Raw genomic sequence first — 19,989 nt, forward strand, 5'->3', positions numbered from 1 at the left:
ATTTTACGCAACAATTAATTTATTAGCTTTCGACACGCACACCAAAATCCGAGCAGATGTAAATATGTATGTTTGTAGTCTAAAAATATATGCACACCCATGCGATATGTATCAAAGTACATTCATGGCCTTATTTTAGTCTTAGAAATACGAAAATAGCTCATAACTGGTCAACCCAGTTCCATAAATAAATATGTTACGCATACTATGTAAAAGTATCGCTGTTCGATCTTGATCGGAATTGAATTTACACGCCATTAAATGTTCGAAAATATGTTCCAGTTTTCGAAAAAACCGAATTCGTGTGTGGATCGAATAGCCACAAGTGTTTCATTAGGGGCAAAATGAATATGCATATGGAGATGAAGCATCTTTTCATCATCGGATGCGATGCCCATGTATAAACATATCTATAAATAAACGAGTCTCTGGGTATTTGTTAATTGTAAATCGCTCACTTGCGATTGGCAATGAGCCTAACAATTTATGAAGGCCAGACCTATTGACTCGTGATTTTCGACAATATGGTTTGCTTTGTGCCCGCATTGTTAATCCGTTGTCGATTCCGATTCAGATTCCGATACCACCACTATTTTTTGGCGACAGTTCAGGGTTAGTTTGCAAGATTGTCGGGAATTATCCACTCGATCGCCTCAAGAAAACACGGAAGTATATTTTAATTACCTCTATGGGTGGACAATTAATATAAAATAGAAATGTGGCACAGCACTGAGTCATTTATATTAATAATCGCATCGCGCATAATTATGAATATGTAATGTAATAATTTACCATTTCTTTGGTATCGTTTAGCTTCGTTTTTAACTATAATATGCAGCTGGGGCAAAAACTATGGGTTGCTGACCTGGTCTCGCTTCATTTGACAAAGAAACCTCACCTTCAAGCCCATTTTTCGAAAATGTGTGGCTGGCATGTTAGCATAACAAAGAAATTAATTTAGACCAATCAATTCCAGATGTGGTGATAATCAGTTTATCAGATATCATTTATTTTTTATAAAATAGATAAATTAATTCATATACAAATAATTATTATAATTGTACATTTGACTTCATCATTTATTAAACCATCCAATAGTTAATCGTAATTTATACAAATTACAGTCGCTGCAATACAAATTATGCAAAATAATGTATATAGTTTACAGTCACTGTAAAAATATGTTAATTTTGGTTGAGTTTCGACTTTAATCGGTTGGCGAACTCAACTTGCTGGATTTCCCTCCACTCTTTCTTTGGCTTCATCCGCTTCAACTGACCGTCCCAGACTAGATCAATCAAGCCTCCCTGCTTGGCGATCACGCTCTTCACCCGGTTCGCGAAGTCGATCGCCGACTCTCCTTCCTGCCTGTACATGGGCGGCAGGTACCACACATCGCACACAATGGCCCACGAGGTCATCATCATGTACAGATACTGCATCATCGAGTACTTCGCACTGTTCCAGAAGGCGTCGCCGAATCTGGGATCGTACCTTGAAGACAAGAGGTGAATAAGATTTAGTTCCCATTATCAGAGTATTTGAATACCCTATTTAAACACTCACTTAATGGCCACCGGGTAGATGACGCCGCCAACTTCAAAGCTTCCTTTCTTGAACTGCATAACCGAGGTGTTGTTGATGCAGGTTCCTTCCGGAAAGATGAGAATCGGTGGGTTGTTTGGATCAGAAACGTGCTGCTTTAGTCGCTCAGCCACTAAATGCCGATCCTTGGCCTCCCCGCGTTCAAACCAAATGTGAGGAGAAGCTCTGGCCAGCGCTCTTTGCAATACCCCCAAGAAGCCTCCATGGCGTTGGCCAATCTAGAACACCGAATGAAATCTTAGTATTTGCTTTTACGAACGCACACAGCAATCAGAAACACAAAAAACCAAACACGGTAAACATGCAAAACATAAAACCATCACCAAAGCAAACTTAAATTCGGGTTAGTACCTTCGCGTGCATAGTTTCGGAGATTTAATTGTTAAATTTCAGTCTACTATAACTTTTACGACACCGCAGTTTCCAATTTGTAAGTACTAATAGGTAGTACTTTAAAATGTTGGCTCAGAAATTTAATCATTTGATTGTCCCTTTAGAACAACAAACCATCCCTAATATAAATCATAATTTATTTTTTGTTATGTGGGAAATACCAGTTAATAGGTGTAAGTATAATTAGCATTTTTAAAGGGGGTTTATAATTTCTGTGATTTTATTTACTACGGGAAACCAAGAAAATAATATGTTAAATATAAAGATCGTGATTATTTCCATACGTGGGTTAGTATCTTCAGGTGCCATAGTGGCCTTACCAGGGAATAGGTCGAGTCGCACATCAGGACCAGCACATCGATGGGACTGGTATGATTGGCAACACAAATACCAGATGACGGGCGATTATCCTCATTGTGGTAGGTTATAACCGCCGATATTGCGCTGGACAAAACTCCGAAGCACATACCGAGCACCTTGTGCACGAGATCGCGCTTGAAGGGCCCATCCTTTAAATATCCCACTGCAGCGGTACAAACTGTTAACCACACTACCTAAGATTGCACAAAACGAGAATGGGAACGGTAAGGGAATTCAATTATAAAGAGCTTCAAGGTCTTGAGCATTAGCTTGGTAAGTGGGATCGCTGAAAGTCATTAGATCGGTTCATAGCCGTCATCTTTACAATCGTCTTCTTGACTCACTATTGCTATTGAACTTTCTGTAAATACATTAGTTTTAGATTTGAAAATACACACAGTGATTGACAAGTTCTTCAAGGTTGGAAGAGATTTCTTTAATAACTATGAGCTATGTAGGTCTTACATATATTCTACCGGGTCTGTAGAATTGAAAGGTCAATATTTTTATTCGCACATCGGAAATGATTATTTTCCTACAAAGCACCCCGCAAACACAATTTACCGGGAAAACCACAAAAAACAGCTGAAACTTATCGCCTGACGTTATTAAGAAAGGTAAATCGTACACGAGAAACCATTAAATTAATAAATGTAGTAATCAATAAACTGTTTTGATACCCATGCTGCTTATCTTACCTGATTCGCATTCTTGGATACTCGCACAGCAAACGAATAAACTAAAAATCAGCCAAACTTTACATTACAAAAGACACACATTTAGGCGGGGACAAAAACAAAAGCCAATAATGCAACATAGAATAATACCACAAAACTACATCTTTAATCAAATTCATGCATGCATTCTCGAATCGATTTTCTGGTTGAACTCGAAATTGTTCAGCCTTATCGGGTTGTTATAAAATAATTAATGTCAGCAAGGTTAACCGAAAGTAATCGAGGCATGTAGGTATGTTATTATGCGTCGGGTCTAAACTCCATGTATACAAAGATAATGCTATCGGCCAAGGCACATTTAACGAAACTCTTTGATAACATGGGTCGAAAGAAAAATAGTAAAACCGTCGAAGAATATGTATCTGCAGTTACTAGGCTGATAAACAAAGTCTGAAGCCCATGAGGTGTTTTCTTTTTACAGATATATATTGATCCTTATGATTAAGAAATATAGAGTTTCCCAAAACATAGAGTTTTACGTACAAAAAGATGCGATTTCGGGTGTTACATGCATGCATTTTTTAAACTTAATATGAAGCCAGTTTTATATGAAGAATGTAGAGTAAAAGTTCTTTCTCACCAAAGAGTAGGTACAATCGGTCGATAATATTGCCACATCCAAGGGAGATGTGTGGTTAGCTACACAGAACCCAGAAACTGTGGGCTTATATTGTTTATTGTGGAACTTGATAAAGGAGGACATAGAACTTGAAATTAGGCGGAAAGTAATTTTGAATGCCAAGCTTGCTAAGAAAAGCCGTAAAAATCGAAAAGGTAAACAAGCCACAATGGAGTTTGATACAACTGCAAATAAAACCTAGGAATTAAATAATTTTTATTAGAGATGGATTAAATTATAAGACGGACACAAAACAAATAAAAAAACGGGTAGAAATTTGATAAATAATTAATATAGTTAATGACTAATCAACAAAAAATTGGTTATATCACTGGTATAATAGCTTTTATCTACAAGTTCGAGGCCAACATACTGACATGTATCTGTAGAAACTTCTAGTAAAAGTTAGTGAAACAATTCAAACAATAAACGCGCGTTTCAGAAAATTTTAAATATCCTGTTTTTTTCTTCCTTAAGTATTCTTTTAGTAGGCAAATCTCAGCTGGTGTTTCATGAGTTGTGAAAATAATTTCATTTTTTGCAAATATATGACAACCAGTTGTAGTCCGTATGTCACTTTCTTTTCGTAAAGGGTAATTAGTCAACAGACCAATTCCCATGCATGAAGATAATTTCACGTCTTAAATGCGAATAAAATATTGACGAGGCTAGTCTTTGAGGGTAATTACTCGCATGCATGGGAATCGGGACAAGTCGGGTCGTCATTATGGAAAAGCCATTAAATCAACCGTTTATACTCACACCAACGAAGCAGACCAGTACTCGGAGTGGCATAAGGATTACGTATCGAATGAAAAAGCCAAACACCCAAATGGAGGTTATTTTCCAGGAAATAAATTCGTAGTGTCTATTGGTGCGTGTGAGCATGTTCCAGCTCTTGAGCTCCTCCGCCTCAAAACGCGATGTTACATCGTCTTCGATGATGGCTTCCACGCCTGACTTGACGTAGTCCAAACATTTCTCAAAATCAAAATTGATTTCATCCTGAAAGCGTAATGATATAGGAATTAGATAGGTGTCTTGGAAAAAGGAGAACCATCTCACCTTCTTGGAGGAAACTGGCTTCTCGGGCGCAGGTTCTTGCGCCTGGGGCAGCAAAACTGCATCCCTGGTGATCAAGGTGGCTCCATTGATACCTTCTTTGGATTCGGCGTCGTCCACTAGTTGCACTCCCTGTTTATCGTCAGTCTTAGTATTTTGAACGGAAAAATGTTGGTTTTCTTTGGATGCTGTCTCTATACTGACTCGACCGTACTGAAAATAAATTTGATTAGTTATTACCGAGTCAAGTTCGGGGATTATCTACAGATAAGAAAGTCATAACCGTAATCAGGCGAGGTAAATGACTGGTATACATGTGACCGAAAAGTGTTAGATATGTATGGACTTGAAACGCACTCCAAATCAAGGATAGTTTGAGAGAACCAGACTTTCGCGAATACGTTTGCGTTAGAGTACATGCGTACGACCGACGTACATAGTTTGATAGTGTTCCAAAGCTGACTATATTTATGGACTTTGGATTACCTTAACTATTCGTAACACTACACCTTTTCAGGATAAGCCACTGCACTATAACTCCTTTCGATCACTCTCATTTATTCACAAACCAAACCAAAAACAATATTTACCTCGAATATCCTTAGGAGAAGGTTCACATACGCTTTTCGGACGCCGATTGATTTGTTTATGGCGGAAATAAATATCAGAAATGAGAGGAATCCCCCGATGGGGATCCAGAATATGTCTAGTAGCGCGCTAATCATTTTACATTTGGTTCATTGGACATTAGTTATTGTCAAGAGCAAAATACTTCCGAATTGTGTCGTGCCAATATATACAATGTTAAAACTCTTTTTTTTGCTGTAGAGGGAACTAGAGATGGGCATTAGCTGTGTTGAAAACCTGCCTCGTGCCGCGAAAACCTGGCCCGCGCCCATCTCTAACGGGAGCAAACGGAACAGGAGAAATACGAAACGATAAAATGCTGTATGGCTTGTTCCAGTGCAGGCCGTTCCGCAACAAAGGTGCACTGAAAAAATAAAGGTATTTAGTTTTTATTTCTTAACTCGATTATTGCTCAGCCAAACCCATTTACATTTCTGCCTATGAGTTACAAAAGCTATAGTCGATAAGTCATTTACAAATAAGGAGATAAATGTATTCTATCAAAAAATGGTTTATCGATAACTTTATATTTGTAAAAACAAGACGTATAAAACGTATAATAAATCTGTTCAATTAAATTAGAATAAATAAGCTTTTGATCTCATATCATTGAGATTCCTAACATCATAACCATTTTGTTATTTGTTTATTATAATATTTTTGTTGAGCTAAAAATAAATTAAGAAATAAAACTATGCAATCCTTCAGAAAAATTAAAAGATTTTTGTCTTTTTATTATATTTTTAAGTCTTTAGGTGAACAATATGCAAAATTAAAAATGTAAGATGTTATATTTATTTTTTTAAGTAAGCTACATACGTTGCGTAGTCGAATGCACAATGTCGATCAAAGAGCATAATAATTAATATCATTAAAAATTTAAGCATGAGCCCACTGGACAAATAAACTCACTACGGGTAATAAATAGTTAGCAATAGTTAGCACGAACTCATTTGACGGTCAGCTGATAATAGAAACGACAACAAATCAAGCCAACAAATCAAAACCCGCTAAAGGAATACCCCTGACATTCCGCAGGTGCAGCCACGAAACCGATAACATGGGAACGCTGGAATTAGAATAGACAAGTGGATGGTGTTCCCCAAGTGTGTTTTTATGTTGGCAGTTCCGTAATTATTATTATTACTATTATTTATTGCAACGAAGTTTAGTTTTTAACACATTAATGTTATAGTTTCGCTTAGCGCAGCGCGATGGAGTGATATGTATATGAACGAACATATATGTGCGCGTGCCTAATCGCTAAGATATTTCTATGTAGTTTTCGTTTGTATACAATAAGTGCCTTTTATATGTTAACGACGATGTCAGCCAGCAGCAACAGCAATGCAAACAGCCTGATCGAGAAGGAGATCGACGACGAGGACATGCTGTCGCCGATCAAGTCCAACAATCTGGTGGTGCGGGTCAACCAGGACACGGACGACAATCTCCAGGCGCTGTTCGACAGCGTCCTGAATCCGGGTGACGCCAAGCGCCCGCTGCAGCTGCCCCTGCGCATGCGGAAGCTGCCCAACTCCTTCTTCACGCCCCCGGCGCCCTCGCACTCGCGGGCCAACAGTGCGGACTCCACCTACGACGCGGGCTCCCAGTCGAATATCAGCATCGGCAACAAGGCGGCCCAGGTCGTCCAGCAGCCAGATGGCCAGTCGCCCATCGCCGCCATCCCAACGCTCCAGATCCAGCCATCTCCGCAGCACAGCCGCCTGGCGATACATCACTCCCGTGCCCGCAGCAGCCCCGCCTCGCTGCAGCAAAACTTTAATGTGCGCGCCAGGAGCGACGCAGCAGCCAACAATCCGAATGCCAATCCGAGCAGCCAACAGCAGCCCGCTGGGCCCACTTTCCCCGAGAACAGTGCCCAGGAGTTCCCAAGCGGTGCCCCGGCCAGCTCCGGCCAGATCGATCTGGACGCCATGAACACCTGCATGTCGCAGGACATCCCCATGTCCATGCAGACAGTGCATAAGAAGCAGCGATCCTACGACGTCATCAGCCCCATCCAGTTGCAGCGCCAACTGGGCGCCTTGCCACCGGGATGGGAGCAGGCCAAGACCAACGATGGCCAGATCTACTACTTGAAGTGAGTATGAGGACAGTAAGGTACCAAAACCTGTATGCGACAAACATGTGTATCTCAATCTCAATGCAGTATTTGATAAGACGAAAGAAATCTTAGTTTTATGATTATGTTACTCTATCAGAGAAGACATGATTTCATCTGTAATGTAGTATAAGATTATCTATGATTGTCGTTCCAAAACTTAATACTAATTCAATTCATATACGGGGGTGACATAGAAGTCTCTATTTAGACGAAATTCGAATGGAACTCTTACGCACATCAGTACAATTTCTATCCGAAAAGATTTCTCCATCACCCCCGAAGAGCGTCTTCATTAACATAAATTTATAAACTAATCACTAAAGCCTAATAAAAACTTAATGTTTTTCAAGAATACCTTAAGTAATCTATATTTACATTAGCATCCGAGCGATTAACCTACAAATTGGTCGAAATTTAAGGCTTACCTATTTGCCACGCTTTCAAAAAGACAACAAACTATACATACTTTATTTCCTGGATAACTTCGCAATACTAGTAATACAATACATACCTGAGAAATCAATTTTTCCCCAAGATCTAAGGTATTCGAATGAAAATAACACGTACTTGCCTTTATAAAACTAATGCGTCACATAAATCTCCAGAGTTAATTATTAACTCTTAATAATTTTAGGTATTACCAAAAAATAACTCATTAATCGTTTTTCATCCTTGCAGTCATACTACAAAATCTACGCAGTGGGAGGATCCCAGAATTCAATATCGCCAGCAACAGCAAATTTTAATGGCCGAGCGAATAAAGCAAAATGGTAGGTTCCATTCGAGATTCCATGCCTTAGATAAGTAAATCGTTAACTGCCTGTGGCTGCGTTTCATTGTTAACCCGTTCAAATCATATGTTGGAGAACTAAATGCTATAGGCTAGGCAGGGATAAAGTAGGCTCTAACTCATTTCATTTAACGCATGTTTTGCATTAAAACCAATTTCAGGGAACCCATTCAATTTATTTCCTTAATACACCTATTTGGGATTGGATTGGAGTCTTATCATTTTGGCATTCGGAAATGGGAGGTTCGAGTTGATTTAAATTTTCTAAAACTGATTTTTTAATGTGCTGCATGCTGTCTGCAAATTCCCCTCAGTTATCATCCGCTTACACTGCAGCATTACGTTTTAGACCTATTTTAATTTGTTTTTATTTACTTTGGTTTGTAATTCATTGTTTTTGTTCGATAGATGTTTTGCAAACTACAAAACAAACTACCACATCGACCATTGCTAACAATATGGGTCCACTGCCGGATGGTTGGGAGCAGGCAGTTACCGAGTCCGGAGATCTTTACTTTATAAATCACATTGATCGAACGACTTCATGGAATGATCCCAGAATGCGTAAGTCTCGTTCCAACACCCCAACTAGCGTAAGACAACGAGACACACTGATATCATAGAGATATCGCTAGATAACACTTGAGTGCGCAGTGGGCGGGGGGCGGATCACGTAATTCCCATGGCATCTCTGCTTTCACTATAGTACTGATCTTCAGATAGAGGCTGAAACACTCCTAATCTTTCTCATGCCTTTATTAACACCTCTTATTACCATATATCTTTGCAGAATCTGGGCTTAGCGTGCTCGACTGCCCAGATAACTTAGTGTCTTCCCTCCAGGTAAGCATTAATCGACCCCCAACCCCCAAATGGATTGTTAAATTTCATTCCCCATTTGCAGATTGAGGATAATCTTTGCAGTAACTTGTTCAATGACGCACAGGCCATTGTAAATCCGCCGTCTTCCCACAAACCTGACGATTTGGAATGGTATAAAATTAATTAATTCAAATGTATACATCTGTATTAGACCTAAAAGTTTTATATTTTGTATTATTCTAAATTAAATATTTTTCAAATTTTATAGTATTTCTTTACATACATGTTATTGAATTTTGTGTGTTTATTAATCTTTGTATGGTATCAACCATTTGGCCGCTGGTGCATTATCTTCGCTTAAGGGTTTTAAATGAACGAACTGATTGAAAAGAAGATACAAGCGTGGCTGAATAATTCAGATGACTTTCGATCGCCAAAGAGAGAGTTCAGGTGAACAGAAGGTGTGGTCAGCAGCGATGACTCATGTCAAAAACCGCATACCACTCGACTTTTTTAAAGTGCTAGTAAAAGAAGAGCAAAATTGTTCTGTAAAATGCATTTGGAGCAGAATACGTGATTATTGGATGTTTTCTGTACGGAATCTAACTATTTAAGGATGAATTCTGCGACTTTTAACTATTAGTAGAGATGATGAAGCGGCCCTCTATCAGATATGATATCTTCTTGATAATCGGTACTTGTAGTCATAAAGTTGTTGTTTCTCCGATCATTACTGGTCCATGATTCACGGTTCAAAATTTCTCTCATCCAAAATTCTCCTTGAACTATGTATTCTTTGATAAGCCAAAATCAAGTCACCATTTGGAGTGCTTAACATGTGTTTGTTTTTCAGATTTTTTTCCGTTTTCCAAACAATAAAAAGGCCTTCGTCATTTCGTTATCTATTAAATATTAGTAATTTTATTTTTAACTATAATAATCTTACAATTTTACAAAATTTCTATAAAAGCGTACAACAACAGTAATTTTTTTTTTGCCGATTCTCTTGCGTCAAGTTCATCTCTCGAACGATGGTGGCGAATACTTCGTTTACGTTTATCCGATCCTTTGCCGATGCTTCGATAAATGGACAGTCCCACAGTTGTGCCAAGGCATTTCCTTTTGAAAAATAGACAAAAACAAAGCATACGTATGAGTAAACTTATTTGGTTTCAGAGAAAATATAAAGGAACTTAAAGGATTTAGATGCTTACCTTCAGCGGTGGATACCTCTCTTTGGCAATCTAAATCGAATTTGTTCGCGACTAGTAGGATGGGTGCTGGCTGACTTCCTTTAACTCGAGTGATCACATTTTTCATACTAGAAATATCCTATAGAACGAAAAATATTGTTAGTTGTGGTATAAAAAAATTAAATCTTGGTAAAAATAAAATATAAAGCAAACACGATGACCCCAACGTTACTTGTGGCTTTCATACCTGAAATGTTTGATGGTTCGTAAGTGAATACATTACAATAAAACCATGACCATTTTTGATATAGAGATCTCTCATGGATGCAAATTGTTCTGTTCCCGCGGTATCCAATATTTCCAAAACGCATGGCGAGCTGTCAACCTGCAATAAAATGGGTTCCATTTATTAGTAAAATGGTATTGGGGCGTTGAACTTAAATAGGAATGTCTTAAGAACTTAGGTAAACATTTGTTCTCTTGACTTGGGACGGATTAATTGAAATAGTTATTTACTCTTCAAGGGGTATGTCAATAAGTTTTCTTTCCCGCAAGTAAAACTGCAGTATTAGGGGTTGTACAAGTGCTTTCTGTAAAATGGGGTAGTATATACGATTGTGGGCATGTGCGAATGCGGAAGAAATGCTTGCTCTTTGTCTTTCAACATCATTAGATATATTTCGTTTTGCCGAAAGCGGCCTTTATGCGCTTGCATCTGGTTTTTAGAATGAAAAGCCCGTTTCCGAGATTCATGAAATATCAGATATCCAATGAACTTATGCCTGCGAGTGTGTGTGCGTCATTTACAGTGCACAGTGGGCAGGGTTCTTAAAACCCTTTTCAAAAATCAACTCTCCAACAAACTAAAAATAAAGAGTCACAAAAATAAAATAATGATAGGCGAATTTGCAGGAATTTTAGCTCGTTAGTAATTTGGACCTCAATATATATTGTATTATTTACTATTTTTATTTATTAAATCTATAAACAAACTATGCAAAATAAAAATATTTTTTTTTGGTAAATAAATTTGTACCTATTGGCCCATTGTCTGCTTAGTGTATATTTGCTGTTTTTAGAGGCTTTGGTGAATATTTAATACGATTTCTTTGGGTACCGGTGATGACAAACACATTATGAAATAATGCTAAAATTATTCGGGATTAATACACAACTTGTATCAGCAATAAACTGGAAAAAACAAACACCCAGCTCAGTGCAGAATGCACATTGTATCTTAAGAACAAGTTTGTCAGGCAAAATGAAACGAGAATTGCAATATAAGGGAGAGAAAATGCAGGTTGCACAGTCTGAAAACGTTATCACTCCGCTCCCTATTTAACTAACCCCACAACTGCGGACGCCTATGATTCATTTTAAAAACTGGCTTGGCCATTAATCCTTACACCAACACCTACGCCTATGCTGAAATATGCACATTTGGATGCACAGACGCTGGTGAATTTATGAATATACATATGTATACGAACATACATATATATACAATTAATCGCCCATTATATGTATCTACATATGTATGCATACATATGTTTGTATGTGCCCGCAAGCACAGACGTTCATATGTATATGCGTGATTACGCTTAGTACATACATATATATATATATATGCATATAGATATGTGCTTGTGTCTGCGTTTGTAAATTGATTATGTCTGGTACTCCGATATCGTCCATATGAAGGGTTTACGTACCTCTATTTCCTTGCGGTAGAAGTCCTCGATGGTGGGATCATACTTTTCAATAAAGCATCCCGATACGAATTGCACTGTGAGGGCCGATTTACCAACTCCCCCCGATCCGAGCACAACAACTTTGAATTCGCGCATTGTTAAATCAGCTTTTTTATGTTATTCGATGCGTGCAATATAGATGCAAATGTGTGTTCTGTACGTGTTTATATTTAACACTATGTGTGTGTGTATTTCAACTCAAAAACCGTTTACAAAGCTAAATATTATGTATGGATTGACATTGCGTTTCAATTTTCAATGCACGTAATGCACGTATGTAGGTTCGTTGACAAAACTGCGCTCCACTAGTTCATCGTCCTCAGCAGGAAACGTTTTTCATTTTTCTTAAACACATATTATATTGTAAAAATATAATAATCAAATGATAATTGATAAATGATGACACTGACACTTATGGGAAAATGGAACGATGCATATGTATAGAGGAAATGAAATAATGGTTTTAGAACAAAAATGTTAGGGGCAGATACACACGACAATTGTTTCAGTTATCGATGAGCCTGTCATCGGACAGTCGAAATATATAATATTAACAACTTAAATTAAAAAAACAAATTTTCAATGCAACAGATCTAAAAAAGCAACACTATTTTTAATAATAAAGCATTTTAAAAGATGTAATTTTTTGCTTGCTATGTTTGTACAATGTATACAGCTCATCCCAAGGGAATGGCTGAGATTTTTAACAAATGTGAAACATTTAAGTTCACAGATCAATAAAGCAAAACAGTTGCTGTAAACAGCTGATAACACAATATCCGCCACAAGCTTGTGAACAGTTTTTCAAATGGGAGATTTTCACTTAATTATTTATAATTAAACTTCTGTCTAAGTAAAGTGGATTAACATTTTAAGGACGAATCAACTCGTTCGTCAGCGCGCAAATAAATGGTAGATGGTGCTCTGTGGATAGTTGGAAAGCTTATCCGAAAGACAATGAAATAACGAACATTTTATTATGTTATTTATTTGTTTAACACACTATCATTTGTAAGCTATTGAAACGGCACAAAAGAACTGTTGATGGTAAAAAACGTATACTTAAGGTTTTTTATAGAATTTCTATTGTCTCGAAGATAAGCTGGCGATTTTGTTTTCGTTTAAAGATAACTTTACTTAGCTAGGTTCGCTCACACTTAGGTTAACACAAAAAAATATTTTCTTAACCTTATACTTTTGAGAAATGTTAATTATGTAACAGTCACAGTTAAGCGAAATAATTTTTGTGATACAAATTTGTATTTTACAAATAAATAAATAAATTGTGGGAGTCCCCATAAGTGGTAATTTCTTGAAAATTTAACAAAACAGAGAACCCTTAAATTAAGGACCTAAATGGCTTACATAGGTGTGAATAGTTCTTAAATTTTTCAGAACTAAAAACATATATAATAAAATTTTTTGTTATTTAAGTACTACAAATGTTTTTTAATTTGATTTTAAAGTAAATAATGCGTTACACTAAAAATTTATAGTTGCATTACTTGTCAATGGCATAATGTGACACGGTAGTCAATTGTCCAAAAATGCACATTTTGCAACAGTTCAACAAATATGGAAAAATTAAAACTTGTAAATAGAATGGAAAAAAATATATTTTGTTGGTTATCATTTTACTCAACTCATGGTGACAATAAATTTACCTGAAAAAAAAGAATGAAAAGATAACTTAAATTATTATTACCAATTTTTTGGAGATCAGCTGATCAAAAATAGTAGAAGTCAAGCGTTCCTTTGAATTACATTGGTCGACACAAGAAAAATAACAAACCGTAGTTATTTACTAATGACAAGGATGACCTTGCAATATACTTTTAACATATAAATGTATAACATCTAATTAACCATATTATTTCAGTTTTATATATATTTTTTCGTTTCATTGCCATCGTTCCGAAATCCAAGAACCTGCGCAATCGTGAAAGTATCGTCCCTAGCCCACCACCAACACTTCTTTCTTTCCGGTGTGCTCGTTGAATAGATCGGACGAAATGGTGGGAAATCATACTAATTATTTGAAATCATTTAATGTTTTGTAAAATTTGATGTACTAAAACGCCCGTTTCATCTTTCTTTAGGCTGCACACAAGTCATTCAGGATAAAGCAGAAGCTGGCTAAGAAGCTGAAGCAGAACAGATCCGTTCCCCAATGGGTTCGCCTACGTACTGGCAACACTATTCGGTAAGTTCCATATTGATTTTTCTTAAATCCGAGGGATAAACTAACATATATTGCAAAAAGTGTTTGCTAATTTGATCCGTCGATTTAAAAACGTCAGACTTGTATGTATTTTACATTAACATCATATTCATATTGGACTGCATTATGGGAGCCACCGGTTTATTTTGTCAAAACAAATATGGTTCTTCCAAGAACTTGTGTAAATGAAAATTTTAATTGCGCTCTCACATGCTTCTAGTGTGTTTTAGTTCAATATTCAGCCCGGATAACCTGATAAAACTAAATCTTCGTTGGAACTGATAGACCGCTTAGTTTTAATCTATCAATTATGTACCCGACTAATTTGTACTTTCCGCTTTTATTTTTAGGTACAACGCTAAGCGCCGTCACTGGAGGCGTACCAAGTTGAAGCTGTAAGCTGTTGATTCCAGAAGCTCCGCAATTTGTTGGAATGCTGAAGATATTTTCAAGAATATAAAATAAATTCGTTTTTAATTTTCGGATTAAACCTCCTGTTCTCTTTCTACATTCGGTTTCGATGGGACTTTTAAGCAATGCCTGTTTCAGAAAGTAATATTTGATTTTCCAAAGCTTGGTCAAATTCTGGGGACTATCTATTTAACGTGACTTTGAAAAGATGCCGGCTTTACATGCTTATTAAAAGGAAAACTCAACGTTTGGTGCACCCTTCTACGGATATTTTATATGCTTTCAAATATCATGAAAAATTCCGGATAACTACAGTACTGGGCTAGACAAATGTTTGTGGAACTGGAGTATTCCATTTATTGATTGGACTAACTGGTCTGATTTTATCAGCGAAATCTACTATATTTCTGTACTGGCGAGTTGGTCTATTTGGCTTATAATAAAACTCAATGCTAACCGTTAAAAACTCCACCTTCCGCTTTATGTACAATCTTATAGTTCTTATCTAAAAGCACATTGGCGGCATAAGCTCAAAGTAAAATCATTTCCGATTGGGTCAATTATTACAGACTGTAACGCGTACAATTTATTAATTCTGGATTAAAAACTGTTTATTCCGCGGGAACTTCAATGGAACCCTCGTTAAGTTCGTCAATAACATCATGAGGGTGCTTTCCGTCAACGGTGCAGCCGACGCTCTGGGCGGTTCCCAAAACCTCCTTGCAGGTTCCCTTCAGTTCACGGGCCATGGACCTCGGCCTCATAACGCGGGCAATGGCCAGAATGTCATCGAAGGCAATGTTTCCACTGTGCTTGACTGTAATTTAAGAGAAATGGGATGTTAATGGACTGATAAACCATGAACCATGGGGATGGTGCACTTGGGTAGTCGGCTGGGAGCGTTATAAATGACTTGCTGCACCAAAACTGTGCCCGAAGCCAAATGCACCTAGGATTCCAGGATAAACCGGGCAATACTCACTGTTCTTCTGCTTCTTGCGGTCACGTGGGGGTTCCTTCAGAGCCTTGATGATCAGAGAGGCGGCGGAGGGCACCACGGAGATGGCAGCCTGTCGGTTCTGAATGGTCAGGCAGACGGTGATCTTCAGACCCTTCCAGTCGGAGGTGGCCTTGGCGATGTCATCACCAATTTTTTTGGGCGACTGTGGGGATACTTCTGTATTAGCACAGGCAGGTAAACAAAACAAGTTGCATGCTTACCAGACCGAGGGGACCGATCTTGGGGGCCAGGGAAGATGTGGCTCCGACTTCTCCGCCCACACAACGCAGGTACACTGTAAATGGAAATATATTGTTATTTTATGACGACACTTAAGGTTCCTTCTTCAGTTTGTTCAGGAGCTTAACTTCCCGAATGAACAGTGGATATGGGAAACTTACCCAATTTAACTTCCGTAGGGTCGAACTTGGGAGGCATTGTGGTATCTCGGCTTGAACAGTCCCTGTAAAGCAAAGATTGTGTTAGTTTTCACCGATTTTTTTAAAGACATTTTTAGCTCTTGTACTGTACCGGAAAAAGACACACAGAAAAAGAAAGAAGAAGAAGGAATCCGGCAGAGTGTATGAGAGTGGTCGAGCGCTATCGGAAAGAAAAGTGACTAATATGAAACGTGGAATTGGAACGAGCTCAACGATAATCGAACTTCTTTTCTTTGCTGTGTAAATATATTCTCTTAAATATTGTTAAACGAATGTTTACCTATTTGTGCTCGTGCTTTTTCGTATATAATTTAAAAAAAATGCATAAATGTTCAGCATATCCGAATGTACAAAACACATCCACCATCCGCAACCAGCTGACGTGAGCAGCAGTTGCTCATCAGAACATACACGAAGAGAGTTTTAGCTCGCTGAAGTTGTGGACAAATGATTTGTTCATTTTTTGTTGTATAAAACAACTTAATGTACTATAATGTAAAAAGAGCTAAAAAAGTGTTATGGACCTAGGGCCATTAAATTTTTAAAAAATTACTTAGCGGGGAATCAATTGGGTTTTCCCAAATCAAATAGTGATCAAATTAAAAATCTACATGGTACATTTTAATAAATAACTTATAGACCAAAGAAATATTTTAGTATAGTTTATATACCGTAATTTTGTAAATCAATTTATAAAAAATTTGTTCAAAAATTGCTTATTATTCTCGTTCTTAAGTTATAAATATGAAAAATAATAAAAATACGAAAGCTGCTACTAAAGTTTCTGGCCTAGGTCACTTCTAGTTATATTAGGACCAATTGGCTTTTTCCCAAAACAAATTTTGTACTTTTATCGATAAAAGCTCTATACATCTTTTTCATGTGTGACTATAACTATTAATCAAAATCTTACATCGGCAGAAAAATGGAATTAACTCGTGAACATTTTCGCGCCATCCTTTTTCACAACTTTCACGACAAGAGTACATCGATGATGTACCATCCTATAGCACTGTGAAAAACTGGTTTAATGAATTCAATCGTGGCCGACGCTAGCTCCAAGTCGAAGGTCGTGAAGGTCCAAAAAAAGGCGTTGTGCCAGAGAACATTGATGCCGTGCGTGAACTGACAATGCAAGATCGTCATGTGTCACACCGTGAGATAGAGGCATCCTTCAAAAGACGTTAATAAGATCGTCACAGGAATCATTGAATCTATGCTTATATAGACGGGCCAAATCAAAGAAAATGGTCGCCTTTTTGAAAAACGTAAGGCGGTCAGTTCTGAATGGTACACCATCTGAAGTTTTTCGAAAGCGAACAAGAGAAGACGGATCATTGTGTACCATGACAATGCGAGATCTCACACTTCATCACAAACCAGCACCGTCCAAAACGTCGAAATGGTCATCCTTGACACCAAATGACTCTATTTTCGTACATCACGGGAAAAATGCGTGGTCAAGAATTCAACAAGATGCTGTTGAAGCGTTTAAAAACCGTGTGTATAAAGTATATATATTTTGATGGAGGGTGTTTTTAAAAACAATAAAAAAAATGTTGATGATAAATATCCGCGTTTAAATTGCTAGGCCAGAAATATATAGCTAAAATCGTTATATAAATTTATACATTATAACCACCGATTCGTTTCTTTGGGTTGGTGAACAAAATCTTATTATGGTGCTTCCAAAACGTTGGTATTTTGTGTATCCCTTTTAAAATCTTTTTAGCGATTACAATTTTAAATGCAACCGTAATGTTAGGTTAGAAACATTCGACCTGCCTCAATAAGTATATGTAAATATACAATTTCCTATTTTTAAATAAAAAATGTGGTAATATATGTTCCTTAGAAACACCTCCCGAACCCATTCAAAACCAGTAGCATCACCCCATCTGGATCCCGCCCTGTTTACTGTCGGCATGCTATGTGACGCCATTCACTACTGTCAATCAAGCATTTTGTTTACTTTTCCCATTAAACAGTTCAAATTATGCTTAAAGGCGTCCTACGGCTGAGACAGCATATGGTACCAAAAAAAAGAAGAAAAGTAAGCAGATCAAAATTTTACGGATGACGTTTAGGTAAAAAATTTTATTGGCAAACGTGTATCTTGTTACTTAGTTATTCAAACATGGATGCTTCGAGTTTCTGTTATATTTATTACAATCGTTAGAACCAGATTTAAGATGTAGAGCCAAGTAGCCTATAACAGCATCTTTGAATAAATTTGTTTCAGATGTAAATGCAACAGAAATTTACAGCGACACAATTTGCTTATTTGTCCAGAGCAGTATTGGTTTTAATTGCGATAACACACTCTTCTCCGCACGCCTTGAGAACGGTGCACTGCAAGCAAAAGCAAAAGATTATTAAAATCGATTTTACGGAATAAATGCTAAACGAAACTCACCAGTAAGTCCTTGCCATTGTCAAAATCTGAACGCAATTGTTCACCCAAATCACCGTCTGGAACCTTCAAGTCTTCACGCAAATCTCCACCCTCGGTCATCAATGTAAGGAAGCCGTCATCACTGATAGATATTAACTGGAGGTCTTCCCTTTTAACATTGGGCACGTCCATGTTATGAGTAGATGGGCAAATATCTTCATATCTGTAAAGATGAAAAACAAAATAAGATGTTAGGTATGGTAAGGGGAATTGGCTATTCGCATAATTTAAGCTAAAACCTTTCAGGGAATAGCGTCGCACCGGTGGACTTCATAAATGAATTGATAACTTATTAGTACAAGATAAGATTACTGCGAAAACTTTTTGATGATAATATTCAAGAGCACCCAAGGCGAAGCTTCCTTTGTGGTACTGCTGCTGCTGCGATAGGATATACTCACTTCTTGTTGGAGAAAATATCAATGCCAACCATGTGAACCTTGGCGTGTCCGTGCTTTCCAGTCTTTGAAGTAGACATCTCGACAATCTTGCATGGCCGGGACTTCAGCATGACGAATCCGTTTTTGCGCAACGCCGAACATTGCATGGGATAGGTCACCGATGCGCCGGAATCCGTGGTTTCGAAATGATCGTCCAATTCAGCCATATCTGCCACGACACAAGAAATTGATTTAATTAATTAATTTGTAATTAATAACGAATTAAATGTAATCACACTTAAACACAAAGAGAGACACAAGCCAGTAAAGAATTCACACAATATACATCAATGTCCTATAGATACATACAGAGGCAGACAGATTCGCACACATGTATGTAAATACGAGTGTGTGCAAGCCGAAAAAATGCATACATATGTATATATGGGCAGGCCAAGCACGGCACCTATTTCTATGTACATATGTATCCAAAATGTCGTATGCCAAATGCACACCCAAGCACTTTAATGTTCAAACATTTAAATTGGCAAAGTCATCGAGACACGGCACTTGAAAGTTGTGTACTGCAGAAATGTACATATGCATATGTGTGTAGGTGCTTTCTTTCGCACATAGTGAATGTGCGGAGGCGACCGGAGCTTAATTCAACTAGCGCCCACTAGTTTTCCAACTGTTTGGTCAGCTCCAGGCGCCTGTAAACATTTCCGGCGTTTTCCGGTGAATTTGCAAATTTTTAATCCGAAAAAATGCGAATTTACTAACCTACTTGCAAAGTCCAGTGACTGTTCCAACCGAAGATGTAAAATGAAAGAACCCTGCTATCGAATCAAACCCACGTTTTGTTTCCGGTCAATAATAAGAGAGAAACAGTGGTGCATCTTAGCACTGGGAATTTTCAGAGCATTCCACATATGCTTGTTTTGGAAACGGTGGAATTGGAACTCGAGTTAATTCGATTTGCAAGACCCTAGATG

The 19,989-nt window shown here is 37.6% G+C and overlaps 6 protein-coding genes across 12 annotated transcripts in view; 2 read left to right on the plus strand and 4 right to left on the minus strand.

The window, feature by feature from the left end:
* Positions 1 to 970: 970 nt before the first annotated feature.
* On the minus strand, positions 971 to 5,624 carry Gpat4 (Glycerol-3-phosphate acyltransferase 4). 3 transcript variants are annotated; one of them, XM_017074951.4, is made up of 7 exons: positions 5,367 to 5,624; positions 4,780 to 4,989; positions 4,477 to 4,719; positions 3,676 to 3,912; positions 2,319 to 2,552; positions 1,567 to 1,823; positions 971 to 1,494 (listed from the first exon to the last, which is right to left on the minus strand). In XM_017074951.4, the coding sequence occupies exons 1-7, from the start codon at positions 5,499 to 5,501 to the stop codon at positions 1,185 to 1,187; spliced, it is 1,626 nt and encodes a 541-aa protein (XP_016930440.3). In that variant the 5' UTR covers positions 5,502 to 5,624; the 3' UTR covers positions 971 to 1,184. The 3 variants fall into 3 exon arrangements, with proteins under 3 accessions (XP_016930440.3, XP_016930439.3, XP_016930438.3); XM_017074950.4 differs by lacking the exon at positions 3,676 to 3,912; XM_017074949.4 differs by lacking the exon at positions 2,319 to 2,552.
* An 856-nt stretch (positions 5,625 to 6,480) lies between these two features.
* yki (Transcriptional coactivator yki) lies at positions 6,481 to 9,413 on the plus strand. Of its 3 annotated transcripts, XM_017072206.4 has the most exons (5): positions 6,485 to 7,507; positions 8,210 to 8,301; positions 8,730 to 8,885; positions 9,112 to 9,164; positions 9,226 to 9,413. In XM_017072206.4, exons 1-5 carry the CDS (start codon positions 6,648 to 6,650, stop codon positions 9,328 to 9,330), a joined length of 1,266 nt encoding a protein of 421 aa, XP_016927695.1. In that variant the 5' UTR covers positions 6,485 to 6,647; the 3' UTR covers positions 9,331 to 9,413. The 3 variants fall into 3 exon arrangements, with proteins under 3 accessions (XP_016927696.1, XP_070850905.1, XP_016927695.1); XM_017072207.4 differs by lacking the exon at positions 8,730 to 8,885 and having other exon boundaries at positions 6,481 to 7,507; XM_070994804.1 differs by lacking the exons at positions 8,730 to 8,885; positions 9,112 to 9,164; positions 9,226 to 9,413 and adding an exon at positions 8,483 to 8,523 and having other exon boundaries at positions 6,481 to 7,507.
* A 623-nt stretch (positions 9,414 to 10,036) lies between these two features.
* Positions 10,037 to 12,502, minus strand: Rap2l (Ras-associated protein 2-like). Its single transcript, XM_017072351.4, has 4 exons — positions 12,049 to 12,502; positions 10,584 to 10,721; positions 10,358 to 10,475; positions 10,037 to 10,262 (listed from the first exon to the last, which is right to left on the minus strand). The coding sequence occupies exons 1-4, from the start codon at positions 12,181 to 12,183 to the stop codon at positions 10,105 to 10,107; spliced, it is 549 nt and encodes a 182-aa protein (XP_016927840.1). The 5' UTR covers positions 12,184 to 12,502; the 3' UTR covers positions 10,037 to 10,104.
* Positions 12,503 to 13,968: 1,466 nt separating this feature from the next.
* Positions 13,969 to 14,798, plus strand: RpL39 (ribosomal protein L39). Its single transcript, XM_017072233.4, has 3 exons — positions 13,969 to 14,102; positions 14,187 to 14,290; positions 14,659 to 14,798. Exons 1-3 carry the CDS (start codon positions 14,100 to 14,102, stop codon positions 14,705 to 14,707), a joined length of 156 nt encoding a protein of 51 aa, XP_016927722.1. The 5' UTR covers positions 13,969 to 14,099; the 3' UTR covers positions 14,708 to 14,798.
* Positions 14,799 to 15,270: 472 nt separating this feature from the next.
* RpL12 (ribosomal protein L12) overlaps positions 15,271 to 19,989 on the minus strand; it is a 93,014-nt gene continuing 88,295 nt past the window's right edge. For both annotated transcript variants that reach the window (XM_070994808.1, XM_065863421.2), the window contains 4 exons: positions 16,121 to 16,182; positions 15,941 to 16,014; positions 15,702 to 15,882; positions 15,271 to 15,536 (listed from right to left, as the gene is read on the minus strand). In XM_070994808.1, coding sequence (XP_070850909.1) covers positions 15,331 to 15,536; positions 15,702 to 15,882; positions 15,941 to 16,014; positions 16,121 to 16,157 — 498 coding nt within the window. In that variant the 5' untranslated portion in view covers positions 16,158 to 16,182 and the 3' untranslated portion in view covers positions 15,271 to 15,330. Of the gene's footprint in view, positions 15,537 to 15,701; positions 15,883 to 15,940; positions 16,015 to 16,120; positions 16,183 to 19,989 lie in introns of those variants that run through there.
* Positions 18,228 to 19,932, minus strand: eEF5 (eukaryotic translation elongation factor 5). 2 transcript variants are annotated; one of them, XM_017072344.4, is made up of 4 exons: positions 19,778 to 19,932; positions 19,016 to 19,223; positions 18,576 to 18,777; positions 18,228 to 18,511 (listed from the first exon to the last, which is right to left on the minus strand). In XM_017072344.4, the coding sequence occupies exons 2-4, from the start codon at positions 19,219 to 19,221 to the stop codon at positions 18,440 to 18,442; spliced, it is 480 nt and encodes a 159-aa protein (XP_016927833.1). In that variant the 5' UTR covers positions 19,222 to 19,223; positions 19,778 to 19,932; the 3' UTR covers positions 18,228 to 18,439. The 2 variants fall into 2 exon arrangements, with proteins under 2 accessions (XP_016927833.1, XP_036669261.1); XM_036813366.3 differs by having other exon boundaries at positions 19,782 to 19,800.

This window comes from Drosophila suzukii, chromosome 2R (assembly GCF_043229965.1).
Source record: "Drosophila suzukii chromosome 2R, CBGP_Dsuzu_IsoJpt1.0, whole genome shotgun sequence".
In the NCBI taxonomy this organism is placed as follows: Eukaryota; Metazoa; Arthropoda; class Insecta; order Diptera; family Drosophilidae; genus Drosophila; species Drosophila suzukii.

Coding starts and splice junctions, on each gene's coding strand:
- Gpat4 (XM_017074951.4), bottom strand. CDS start 5,501: ATGATTAGCGCGCTACTAGACATATTCTGGATCCCCATCGGGGGATTC. Junction 4,990..5,366: donor TTCTCCTAAGGATATTCGAG/GTAAATATTGTT, acceptor ATTTATTTTCAG/TACGGTCGAGTCAGTATAGA. Junction 4,720..4,779: donor AGCCAGTTTCCTCCAAGAAG/GTGAGATGGTTC, acceptor TTACGCTTTCAG/GATGAAATCAATTTTGATTT.
- yki (XM_017072206.4), top strand. CDS start 6,648: ATGTGCGCGTGCCTAATCGCTAAGATATTTCTATGTAGTTTTCGTTTG. Junction 8,886..9,111: donor ATGGAATGATCCCAGAATGC/GTAAGTCTCGTT, acceptor ATATCTTTGCAG/AATCTGGGCTTAGCGTGCTC. Junction 9,165..9,225: donor ACTTAGTGTCTTCCCTCCAG/GTAAGCATTAAT, acceptor CCCCATTTGCAG/ATTGAGGATAATCTTTGCAG.
- Rap2l (XM_017072351.4), bottom strand. CDS start 12,183: ATGCGCGAATTCAAAGTTGTTGTGCTCGGATCGGGGGGAGTTGGTAAA. Junction 10,722..12,048: donor TCTACCGCAAGGAAATAGAG/GTACGTAAACCC, acceptor ATTTTATTGCAG/GTTGACAGCTCGCCATGCGT. Junction 10,263..10,357: donor AGAGGTATCCACCGCTGAAG/GTAAGCATCTAA, acceptor ATTTTTCAAAAG/GAAATGCCTTGGCACAACTG.
- RpL39 (XM_017072233.4), top strand. Junction 14,291..14,658: donor CGTACTGGCAACACTATTCG/GTAAGTTCCATA, acceptor TTTTATTTTTAG/GTACAACGCTAAGCGCCGTC.
- eEF5 (XM_017072344.4), bottom strand. CDS start 19,221: ATGGCTGAATTGGACGATCATTTCGAAACCACGGATTCCGGCGCATCG. Junction 18,778..19,015: donor GATATTTTCTCCAACAAGAA/GTGAGTATATCC, acceptor TCATCTTTACAG/ATATGAAGATATTTGCCCAT. Junction 18,512..18,575: donor ACAATGGCAAGGACTTACTG/GTGAGTTTCGTT, acceptor TTTTGCTTGCAG/TGCACCGTTCTCAAGGCGTG.